The 12,761-nt window shown below is 38.3% G+C and overlaps 1 protein-coding gene across 2 annotated transcripts; it reads right to left on the reverse strand.

Moving 5' to 3' along the window:
* Positions 1 to 2,763: 2,763 nt before the first annotated feature.
* GNGT1 (G protein subunit gamma transducin 1) lies at positions 2,764 to 7,726 on the reverse strand. 2 transcript variants are annotated; one of them, XM_017662380.2, is made up of 3 exons: positions 7,642 to 7,726; positions 7,447 to 7,549; positions 2,764 to 3,029 (listed from the first exon to the last, which is right to left on the reverse strand). In XM_017662380.2, exons 2-3 carry the CDS (start codon positions 7,540 to 7,542, stop codon positions 2,901 to 2,903), a joined length of 225 nt encoding a protein of 74 aa, XP_017517869.1. In that variant the 5' UTR covers positions 7,543 to 7,549; positions 7,642 to 7,726; the 3' UTR covers positions 2,764 to 2,900. The 2 variants fall into 2 exon arrangements, with proteins under 2 accessions (XP_017517869.1, XP_036875792.1); XM_037019897.1 differs by having other exon boundaries at positions 7,447 to 7,552; positions 7,642 to 7,724.
* Between the last annotated feature and the right edge of the window lie 5,035 nt (positions 7,727 to 12,761).

Consider the following 12,761-nt stretch of genomic DNA (forward strand, 5'->3'; position numbering starts at 1 on the left):
GAAATCTATACGGCTAAAGTCCAGAAGGTAGTAAAATGAGATGTCACATCAGGGATTATTTAATAGTTAAGTTTGTTGACTACAGGAAGTCTGCAGGGTTCATAATTATAGAGGACATTCATTAGATTTTTTTTCTATATGCTCTGATCTGAGTGTTTTTAAATATTCATATAAGGATCCATCCTAATCCTCCTTTTATACATGAAAAAACTGAGGTTTGAAGAGATGAAATTACTTGTTCAAAATTCTCAACTACAATGTGGATGAACTAGGGTTTTAACTTGGAATTGTCTGGCTCCAAAATCTACTTCCAATTGTTAGATGAAAGTAAGTGATGTTTGTTAGGACTATATGTGTTATTAAATCCCATGGCCAAGACTTTGTATTTTTCAATGAGGGAAAATAAAGAAATATGGAACTCTTAATAAACACTAAATTGCACATGGAAAACCCCTAGAGACAGATCACAATTAAACAAACAAGCAAATAAATAAAATATATATGCTAAATGGTGATTGGTGCTATGAAAGAAAATAAAGTGGGAAAGAGACAAGTGCTGGGAGCCATTGGAAGTGGGTTTTGTAATTGTGAGCAGGGGGAAAGAACCTGGGGAAAAATTGCTAAGAGACTCCAATAGTTTATCCTGGAATCCCTTAATAGCCACACCAAGTTTGATGAGTGGCAGACTGTGTTGCTAACCATTCAGTCAGAGATCCAGAGTCTGGACCTGAGGAATGTGCCAGCTCACTTCCCTGAGCCTTGATTTTCTCCATCCCCAAATGAAAGGATTGGACAAGATCAGCTGATCTTTGCTGAGCATTTACCGTGGCCAGAGTGGGAGGGCACTGTGCTGGGAGCCAGACCTGGGACGACATTCAGAGTCCCCTCCAGACCAAGGAGTAGATAATGCTTACTTTGTTTTTCAAAGTATGACAAAATCAATTAGCCTTTCTGACTGTTCTGATCACTGATGTATCCAAAAGATAGCACTGTAAATGTGAGATGGCAACAAGGGAACACTAACAACAAAAATAGTTTCTAGTTAGAGTACTGAACAATGTCATTTGTTACAGATGCAGAGGCAAGTTCGCTCTTAGTCATTAGTACAAAAGTAGTGAAATTTGGCTGATGCAAACCCAGTAAGATGCTAGGAGGAAACGAATGAAAAGATGAATGTTTTCTATCGTCTTGTCCTTACACTGATACAGACAACAGGACTGTACTGGTGGGAGTCCTTGCCGGGAGGGGCTAGAATAACACATTAGATTCTGAATAACTCAGCCATTATGGGAAGCAATATGGAGGTTCCTCAAAAAACTAAAAATAGAAGTACCATTTGACCCAGGAATTCTACTCCTAGGAATTTACCCAAAGAGAACAAGATCCTAGATTCAAAAAGACACATACAACCCTATGTTTACTGCAGCACTATTTACATAGCCAAGATATGGAAGCAACCTAGTGCTCAGCAGTAGATGAATGGATAAAGAAGATGTGACACATATACACAATAGAGTATTACTCAGCCATAAAAAAAACCCAAATCCTACCATTTGCAACAACACAGATGGAGCTAGAGGGTATTATGCTCAGTGAAATAAACCAGGTAGAAAAGACAAGTACCAAATGATTTCACTCATTTGTGGAGTATAACAACAAAGCAAAAACTGAAGGAACAAAACAGCAGCAGACTCACAGACTCCAAGAAGGGACTAGTGGTTACCAAAGGGGAGGGGGTGGGGAATGAGGGAGAAGAGGATTAAGGGGCATTATGATCAGCACACATAATGCAGGGGTTCATGGGGAAGGCAGTACAGGGAAGGCAGCATAGCACAAAGACAAATAGTGACTGTGTAGCAACTTACTTAGCTGATGAACAGTGACTGCAATGGGGTGGGGGGGGTACTTGATAATACGGGTGAATGTAGTAACCACAATGTTGCTCATGTGAAACCTTCATAAGATTGTATATCAATGATACCTTAATTTAAAAAATGCTAAAAAAAAGCATTCTGAAAATTTTGTCTATATAAATTTATATTCCTTTCCCAGTAATAACATTTGTTAACACTCATTGGGTCTTTTTCTTTGCCAGACAATATGCCAAGTGCTACAGTCATCCTAGCATAATAGTTAGCCCCATGAAAAGGGGGAGAGAACCATTATATCTCTATCCTACAGCAGAGGAAACTGATATTAGGAAGACTAAGGAAGTGACTACTGACACTTAGTTCAGTTGGCATTCTGGGGAAAAATCACATCATTGGTGACAAGTACTATTGGTAAGAGTGTAGGAAGAGGTTATGTTAAAACCATCACTGCTGGCTGGGGGTTGAGAGAGAAAGGGAAACACAAAACAAAACATCAGCAATACAAATCTTCACACATTCTGTCAAAACAGACCTTCAGTGAATCCAAAGAACAGACTTCTTAGTTCTGTAAGCAAGAGATACATTGGTAAAAATCTAGCCATGAAATTTCTGGGTGGAATATTATGAATGTTGAAAGGGAAGTAAAGAAACATAAAACATTAACTGTGTGCTGGCAAGTAGAGCAATAGCAACTCATTCATAAACATAGTAACTATTGTTAAAGAGAAGGGTCAAAGAAACATAAAACATTAACTGTGTGCTGGCAAGTAGAGCAATAGCAACTCATTCATAAACATAGTAACTATTGTTAAAGAGAAGGGTCAATTAGTATTTACTGTCAATTATGTGCTAAATGTTATAGTAGATTCTTTAAGAAAAACATAGACTTACGCATTATCACATCCCAATTTTTATTAAAAGTTTATAAATTTAAAAATTAATATACATGCTTGATAGCATTATTATATATTATTACCAAAAATTGATATTGCCATTAAAGCTCAAGATATTCCATGAATTTTTTTTTTCTTATGAAATCACACAGCCTCCTTTGAGCTCCTTAAAGGGATTTTGGTCCTCTGGGATACCCTTTACTAGTGGGTCCTCCCCAGATCTTTCTTCAACATAATCCCTTACTTCTTCACAACATTTGGAAACCTTAAAAAAAAGGAGAAAGAAATGACTCATTTGGTTTGATACAAAACACTGCAGAACCCAAAAATATATTTACTATAAGAAGTGTTTTTTGTGTTTTATCTTTTTAGTATGATTCTGCATCCTACCAATGCATAGGTACTTTCTAGGAGAGAAGAAGAATTAGGTGCCCCCTCCCCTATACTCCGGGACTTTTCCAGGCAAAGGTTAAATAGCTGGCCACACTCCAGCTAACAGTCCTCAGCACACTACTTCCAGATTCCTTCAAGGGGACAAGATCCAGAGATCAGAACACAGCTGGCAACACAAGTCAAGAATGCTGCCAGTGTGAACACTGATTAAGTCTTTTTCCTCGTTCCAAGAATGTGACCTGGAAAAGTGGAAGGGAATGAGTAATCATTAAATTCTGGGCTTATCATCACTCCTTGATTCTCAGAAGCATACACAGGTAATTTTCTTTTAAACTCATCTACAGTGATTGATTATGACAGTGCACTAGAAGGTGAACTCCAAGGGCCCTTGGGCTGATTTGTTCATATGTATCCTAGGCATCTAGAACAGAGTTTGCACTTATTTGGTGCTCAGTAAATAAATATTTGCTGAACTGAATCATTCATTTCATTTATGAATTTGCTCCTGACTTATCTGCACCATTATAATAATGACTTTGTGAAAAATCAGGCTTTAGTATTTTAACCGGCTCAGTCAAAGCCTGTTAATGTACCATTTAACACACCTTCCAGAGAGTGGCAGTGTTCCACACTATGAAAATATAAGCGTGTGTGTGTGTGAGAGTGCATGTGTATACACTGCATATACATGTATGGGATCAAATTATCCATTTCCTCTAACTTTCAACTTGCTTCCTTTCTACATATGTATCATTCACAATATTAACAAAACAAATTCAATTTTAGCAGTCAATTAAGTGGCAATTCCATAAGTTATTTAATTTATTTTTAATAAAATCTTCATGCCAGTTTTGTATGCAAATTCTAAGCAACATTAGACATAAGACTCAAGATTATTTAAGAACTCTGCTAACCCATTATCTGCACATTACAACAATCATCTCTCACTGGGGCACAGCTTTGGCCATGTGGCTACTAAATATGTAGATTCACTTTGTTTCCTCAAAATTCAAAATTGAGATTTAGATTCACTTTTTTTTCCACTCCCCCAAACACCAGCTCTTTTGGCCCCAACCAGATATCAAGGAACAGATGTTTACATTGCTGTTCTAATTCAGGAATCAATGAGGGGTTGGTTTTGACAATGTCTGACTAGGATGTGAGATATGAGGAGCAATAAATTACCAAAAATCCTATGTGAGTGTTGGTGTTCAAAAATTAATTCAGTGAGACTTATTATAAGTATATGCAGTTTACACAGGATTACCCAGCATGGTGGAAAGTACAGACATTGGATTCAGGCTGCCCCCAATTTGAATTTTGGCTCTGTGTGCTTAGCTGAATTTGTGCTTAGTTAATGTAAATTCATGTAAGAATTACTTATTTCATCTATGAATTAAGAGGACCAAGACTGGTTATATTAAGTGCCTGGCATACAATAGATGCTTAATCAAATGGCAGTTATTTTTAGCTCTTCCTATAAAGACTGACTTTAGTTTACTAAAGTCAGTCTTTGCCCTGCCCATTACATTGATCTACAGCTAACCTGTCAGCTTTAGAAACTTGATGCAAAGAGTTATCTTACTCTGACAACACTAGTGCCTTCACAGCAAAACAGAGAGAGGCATGTTATGAACGTGTGACCTAAAGAAAAGCTGACCACCATACCACAGGCCACCAAAATGGTCTAAGGCTTAAGTTTTGAAAGAATTATTAATTCTGGGAGTCTCAAAATGGCTGCCCATGAAAACTAACTCTAACTTGATCCTACAATCTGTTAATTAAGATAAAAGATAAACAATTGGTATCTGGATTCCTGCCAAAAGATAAGCAAGAATGTGTGCTGTTCCTCTTGTTTCCTTTCATTGCCAGGATATATGTCCACCCCGACCCTCACCAACTATTGTGTGTACTGCTACCTTACACAAATGAAATGCACCCCTTTGAAATTCTGTCCCTCTTGCCTGTCTCCTCAAGGATATAAAGACTTCATATGACTGTATTCTTTTCCAGACACACTTAAAATAGTAGAAGCTGTGTCTCCTGGGCTAGTCTGCAGTTTGGGCTCAAAGAAAACACTGTCGTTATTTCAAGGTGATATAACTGATTTTTCTCATCAACAAACCATTCTGATTCATAGACATTAATAATAATTAAGAAAAATAATACTGGTAGAAAGTACTTGCTATGTGCTAAGTGCTGTTCTCAGGACTTTGTAGGTATTATCCCATTTATTCCTCCCAACTGCCCTCTGAAATAGATGTCACTATACCCATTTTATAGAAGAAACATGCACAGGTAAGTGAGATAATTTAGGTGAGTGTTAGGGCAAAAGGTGTAGAGTAAGAATCTGAATCTGGGGTTTCGCTCCACTCTGTCCACTAAGCCATACTGTAATGACACTATGCTATGGCACCCTGTGGCAGGGCAATGGGTTGAGCACCTAGAAGTTCTCAGTGTGCGTATGTGCATGTGGGTGTGTAGTTTTGGCAGCCTGATATTAAATTAGTTTGACTTCCAAGAGTTAGGAGAGATTGACTAATAAGGAAAAGGAACCCCAAACCTGACAGATGTTGATGTATATGATAATTACCCAAAATAAAAATTCCCAGATAAACTTGCCACTCGTGAATCATAACTATGGTGACAACCCAACTGCCAGTGAGACAACAATCCTGAACATAAATAATAAAAAAGCTTTTGGATATTTCAAGTAAAGAAGAAAAAGTAACTTTCCCTTACTCTAAAAAATTATTTCATTTTCCCCAAATTAAGGATTTTAGCCTTTATTTGCATCCCCAACTTTTCTGCTGTTTACAGATTTAATTTTATCTTTACAGCAAAACATGTTTTACCTGTACAGGAAGGGCAACAGGGAAGTTTGAGGCAATTATAAACATGTATGAGGCCAAAATTCCTATTTTTATTGGGAGTAAGAGTTTTGATATAAGTATGAAGATAATACAAACTCCTTTTTTTTTGCTTTGGCCTGATAAAATTAGTTTTTAAAAAAATATAAAATGTTACTCTTATCACTTGTGGAGGAGTTTTTGTTCTAATGGTACGTAAAATGAAGAGATCTAAAATCATAATCTACATTTTCCAACCTTCAGTCATGGTTTGTTTGGTGGAAACTTTTATTCCTTTGCCATTTCTCCTCCTCCTAATGGCAGAGACCTCTTGGTAACCATTCCAAGGTCTGTCAGATGTTTTTAGGAGGAACCAGTGAGTTCTTGTGCTTGAACTCATTTTTATTGCAAAGAAGGAATAGAAAGTTCTCATTCATTACTGGCCATGGCAGTGCTGGAGGGGATGAGGTCTTGGCTAAAAGTATTTGAACAGTACCAAAATATTGCATCAAACAAAGAGAAGCTTATCTATTTAGAAAAGTAAAAACAAAATGCTTATATGCACTGCTTCATTTTATTGCTTAGCTAAAATATGGTCTCTTTCATAATATTCATTTTGGTTTTTTTAACAACTTACTAAAACTGTAAAAAACATTTTTAGCTTAACGGTCATACAAAACCAGCCTAAGAGTGAGATTAGGCCCATGGAAAGCAGTTTGTCAAATCTTTGATATAGAGCCTAATCGAGACATAATTGTGATTATTCATTTACTTAATCCTTGATAAATTTTTTACCTGAACAATTTATTTTCAACTACATTAAACCTGTGCAGTGAAGCATGTGGGGGAGGAAAAATAATTTTCCATCTACCCTTCTAGGTTCTTGGCTGAGAGCTCCCTGTCAAAAAAAAGCAGATTAACAGGAGAAAAACCAATAGAAGTTGAATAACATGTAGAGCTCCCATCTCCTCGGGAGAGTCGGGAAAGCCCAGGAATCCCTGAGACGGCCCAGGCCCTCCGCCTTAAACACCTTCCCCAGCAAAGGCAAAGGAGGACATCCGGGCTGGGAAAGGCCAGGGATGGGAGGCGGCCGGGAGGACGAAGCAAACAAGGGTCAGGTGGTTAAGCAGCTTTAAGCTGGTGCCTTCTCTATGGGAAAGAGTTTCTAGAGATTTACAGTCAGCCTTCTCTCCCTTGAACAGAGAAGGAGACAGTCTCACAAACAGAGATTTCCCTTATAAATGTAAATGATGCTTACAAAAGGAAAACCTCTATTCGATTTTCAGAGCTTCTCCTGTGTCTGTTGTTTCTTAAAAATACTCTGCCTAAAATAATCCTTATGCCAGAAGGCTGATTCTGCTCTCCTTCAGTGTTTCCTAACCTGGTAGGCCTACCGTATCTCTAGTTTAAAATGAAACTCAAAAAATAAAAGCAGTTTACCAGCATTCTTTCCAGTGTCACTTCCTTCTTGAGCTGGTCAACTTCCATCTTCAGTTTGTCCTTCTCTGTTAGGTCCTCAATATTGATCACTGGCATCTTTTGCCTGCTTAGAGGGTAGAAAGTTAGTTCACACACCTTATTTGTGGGACTTGCTTTAAGTCAGTGATGGCCAACCCTCCCTCAGTTCTTGCTTACTAAGTGTACTGTTGGTTTATTCGTTTTAACTTCTTCTGGTAATCGATTTCTCATGAATGCTCTCTGAACAATTCTAGCACTGCATACTAGACCTGGGATTTTAAAGCTTCTTTATAATCTTCACTAATATGATTAACCCAAGCGTTTGACTCTAAATACCAGCTAGTAGGTTAGTGGGGAGAGGTCAGTATAGTCAGCATATAATCTTAAGTACCCAAAGCTCCTCCTTTCCCCTGTTTTTTTTTTCACAGTGTAAAAATTTGGGTTTCCAACTCTCATCTCCAACTCCAAAGCTGTTCACCAAAGGATTTGTAAGTTAGTTTAAGGCCATTTTGAAGACTGCCAATTAACCCCTAAATTGTTAGAGTACTTAATCTGGTATTAAGAAAGAAGCATACCAAAAGTGTCATTGTAAATTCTTCATAAATAATGGATTGAAATATGAACCAATAGAATGGAAATAAAGCAAACAAACAACCTTGTTAATAAAAAATAAACGAGCACATAACTTAAAAGTGTTTCTCTAAACAGTATCTGGAATCTGTATATAACTGTCGCAATGATTGGATGGCAATGATGAGCATGCAGCAGGATAAAGGGCACTCAGTGAAGTGAACTCTAATCTAGGGATGTATATCTTAAAAGAATAGATTTTTTCTGCACTCTTAGCAAACACTTCTCCTTAATTAGATCAATGGGCAATGGGAGAGAAGGCTCTGTAGCTGATGGAACCTGTAAGAAACTGTCTGGAATTTCATTGTGTTTCATTGTAGCCAATTGGCATCATGCTTATAATCTCTCCTTCTTTCTTTTGTCTCTCTGGTCCAATTTATATAATATAATGACATTTTTATCAGGTCAATGCTCTTTCAGAGAATGACTTAACATTGTACATCTACATAAGAACACTCTGCTAACCATACATCAGCAATTAACTTATTTCCTTGTATTTTTATAGTGTTTTCATTTACAAAAGCTTTGAGAAATATTATTTCTCTTCCCAATTTTATAATAGCCTATTCTTCTCTTGGAAAGAAGTAGTTTAACATATTTTTAGGGATATGCCTAAACAGAGATAGGAAAGGACACCCTAGGTGTACCCAAAGTCATTGTTTCCTATACTTTTTTTTTTGCTGTTCTGTTCTTATTTTAAGAAATAATAGGGACAACAAAAAGTTTATTGCTTCCTATGTAATTATTGTTTGGTATTCAAGAGCCCATTCTTAATTTTATCCCCACCTTCCCTCCAACTCCCTTCCAAGTGCATCTATTTATTTCTGATAATTTTTATCCATAGAAATCTCCAAGTGCATCTATTTCTGATCATTTTTATCCACTGACATTGTCCTTTGCACGACTTTTCTCCATCTTGGAAAACTTATTGCACTTGGTAATAGCTGTAGCACCACAGTGTGTGTAAGAATCAATTTAGGAACTTGTTAAAATATGAACCCAACCTAAGAGGCTTTGATTTGGGATAAGGTCTGGAATTTTGTTTTCTTTGTTCCAGAGAAGCACTACCATATTATTGCCAATGAAATGATCATTCACTGGCACTTGCTAGCTGTGTGGCCCTGACCAAGTTACTTAACTTCTCTGTGCCTTACTTTACTAGGCAATAGAAGCAGTAATACTACCTACATTGCAGATTTCCTGAGACGAATAAAGATTGTGTAACTGCATGTAGCCCAGAGCAAGTGCTCAGTACATGTTGGCTTATTCTCTGCCTCTGGACTTTCAGGCTGTGCTGTTTTACATGTCACTTGCTGACAGGTGGCTTTATAAGGGTTTGAAAGGATATCACATGGACAGGGCTTGGCTCCTTTAAGACCACATGTAGCAGATGTTGTTGCCACCCTGCTCAGATGCCCCTTTCCAGGGCTGGCTTTTCAGGTCCCAGGAGTTGTGGGTGCTGACTGCCAGGGGGAAACCTGCATAGGTTTGTCGTTGGCTGATGGGGACAACTTCAAGTGGTGATGTCTGGGAGATTAGGCCCTCAACCAGCCCCTAGGGTTAATCTGTAGCAAATCATTGGCTAAAGTAGGATTCTAATAGCCCATCCCCTTGCCATTGGGCTGAAAAACCTTGACATGACTGAGAACCTTCCAGAGCTCCACAGGGGTTCAGGATGAAGCTAGACTTCTGAAACTGCACTTTCCCTAACTTCTCTTGCTTCATCCTGCTCTCCTTCCTTTAGAGGTTTCTCCTGAAAGCTTACCCTCGATAAATCACTTAAATGAGGATCCCTGTCTTAGGTTCTGCTTCTAAGAAATCTAAGACACTGTGGATTCTATGGAACTTTACAAGAGCATCCATGTCTTTCATAACTTTTATTCCTGACTAGTGCCTATAGTTCTGCATACTGTCTGGTATACAGAAGAGAATTATAAAGTATTGATAAAGTCACTTGCAACTTATATCATAAATGGTCACCTGACATAGACATAGACAAATACCCTGACTTACTGCAAAGCACCCAACTTCTCTTTATTAACAAGTGATTTCTTAACTCTAAAATGCTCTGATTCACCATGTTCAATATCTTGAGTAAAACAGGCTTCACTTGGTGGAGTGAATCTTGGAAGAGTCGAGAATGTTTGCCAAATTGTATTTATGAGAAAATTCAGAGTGAGGATCAAAACTCTCAGCTCCTTCAAGGACACCCGAAGGGCAGTGTATATTATCTGCGTGGAGAGTCCAAGTGTTCCGAGGTGTATGAAATCAAGCGTTTAAAAAGACTCAGATATTACATCATCTAATTTACTCTTTATCCCATTTTACAGATGAGTTAAAGGTGGTCCAATTAATTGAAATACCCCATTTCACACAATGGGTGGAAGAAGTGGGGATATGTATTACAGTGTTTGCTTTCTGGTCTGCGGTGTTTTCCACTCCAGCACACTTCTCTCAGTTACCCTTCTTCAAACTAGTGTAAAGGAGATTTGTTCTTGCATACTCCAGAATAACACAGAATGAAAGCACGGAGTTGACAGCCAAGGGCACTAAGCCCACCCCTCACGCTCCCCCCACTACCTAAGCCACTCATATTCTCAGCTTTCAGGTTGGGCCAGCTCTCCATGGGAAGTCCTAAGATGGATTAAATAAGAACACAGGCTTTATTACCAAGCATCCCTACCCTCACCTTCACCAGAATATAAGGGCAGGACTGAAGACTCACAGACCAACAAGCTAAGGTAGCAGTTTCAGCCAACCCAGGGCAGAGACATACTCCTGTTCAGCAGAAGATATTTGCTCTTTGACCTCTTCCTCCATCCTGCATGCTGATGAGAGGAACTAAGGTCCACAACAGAAAAGAAGGGAAGATGAGGGGGAGGAAGTATCTCTGAGTTGCACCCCATGGACACAGCAGTGATTCTCACTGGTGACAATACTGCCCTCTTAGGGGGACTTTTTACAATGTCACGTTGGTTTTCAGGTTTTCCCTGGTCTTGTGGGTATGGGTGAGGGATGTCAGAAAGACAGAACTATGTAGAGCAGTTTAAGTGTTTCATTAATGTCTTTCAGAGTTCCCATTAGGCTTCTTGTTAAGTTATTTAAGAATCAAAAAGTGTTATTGTAAACTTCAAAGGCTGTCTATTTTGTTTGTTTTTACACATTATAGATAAGAAAGTAAGAAAACTGGACACACAAAATATTTAATTTATAGAAGCTGCATTTGGGGGAAATGATAAGTCCTTTTTTTTATACAGAGGATCAGTCACAGATTCTTTGAAAGAGAAACATTGCTAGCACACTCTAAATATTTTGATTTATAAAAATTCAGTTTGACACATTTTTTTCAGACATAAATCCACTCTATTATATACAATAAGCTTGTAATCATATGGGTATACATTTTCTTGTATTACTATTTTTCATTCTGACATTATGCTTGGGATCATGAAAAAAAGTAACATTTTAGGAAGAGTTGTCTTTGTTGTATTTTCAAAAATATATGCGGTTTTGGGAGGAGATTTCTGCTGCTCTACTCACGCCACCATCTTGGCTCCGCCCCCGAAAAAAAGTAACATTTTATTCATTCATTCAACTAGTATTAACTGAGTGTTATTATGTGCCAGACACAATTCTAGACGCTTGAGGGTAGAGCAGAGAAAAAATTTAGAGAACACTGTCCACAAGACACTTACATTCTAATAAATAAACAAGAGAAAAAATAGAATGCACAGTGTGTTAGATTGTGGTAAATGCTAAGGAGAAAAATAAAACAGGGAAGGGACAGGAATAGGACCTGTCAACAGAAGTGCTGAATTACTGAGACAGTGGCCAGAGAAGACTTCTCAGAGGCGATGCTAACTGAGTGAAGAAAATGGAGGAGTGGGCCATACACATATCTGAGGGAAGACTGTTCCAGGACACAGTCAGTGCAGGGGGAGCAGTGAGCTAGTAAGGACACAGGAGCCAAGTGTACAGGAGGGAAGAACAGCGTACAATACCATGACTGCAGAGGTCCTGCAGGCCACTGTAAAGACTCTGACTTTACTCTGAGTAACTAAGGGAACACTGAGGATTTGGAATAATGGAGTTGCATTATCTGTCATATATTTTATCTGCATTCCTTAGGCAGCTGTTTTGAGGCTAGACCGTAGAGGGCAAGGGCTGTAGCAGGGAAGAAGTAATTTCATTAATTAAGATACGACATGATGGTGACCACAAACCAGAGTGATAAGGATGAAGGTGGGAACAGGTGGTAAGATTCTACATATATTTTGAAGGTGGAGATTATAGGATGTGCTAAGCGATCAGATGTAGAATGAAAAAGAAAGGGAAAAGTCAAGCCCAATGACTTGGGCTTGAATAACTGGAAGAAGGAATTTGCTATTTCCTGTGATGAGGAGACTGTGAGAAGGGAAATCCCAAGCTTGAGATGCCTGTTTAACAATCCTTTGAATGGGCAGTCTGGAGTTTAGGGGAGAGGCTAGGGCTTAGGTGAAAGCCACAAAAATGAGTGAGAACAGCCAGGGTAAATATGAAAGAGAAGAGAACAAAGGATTAAATGCTGGAGCATTACTTCAAATCTATGTATCTACTTTTTTTCCTTCTGTCCTAATATCGGAGTCAATAAAATAATAGCAGCTCACAAGTATTCATCCGTTCAGCAA

This window comes from Manis javanica, chromosome 6, assembly GCF_040802235.1.
Source record: "Manis javanica isolate MJ-LG chromosome 6, MJ_LKY, whole genome shotgun sequence".
Classification (NCBI taxonomy): Eukaryota; Metazoa; Chordata; class Mammalia; order Pholidota; family Manidae; genus Manis; species Manis javanica.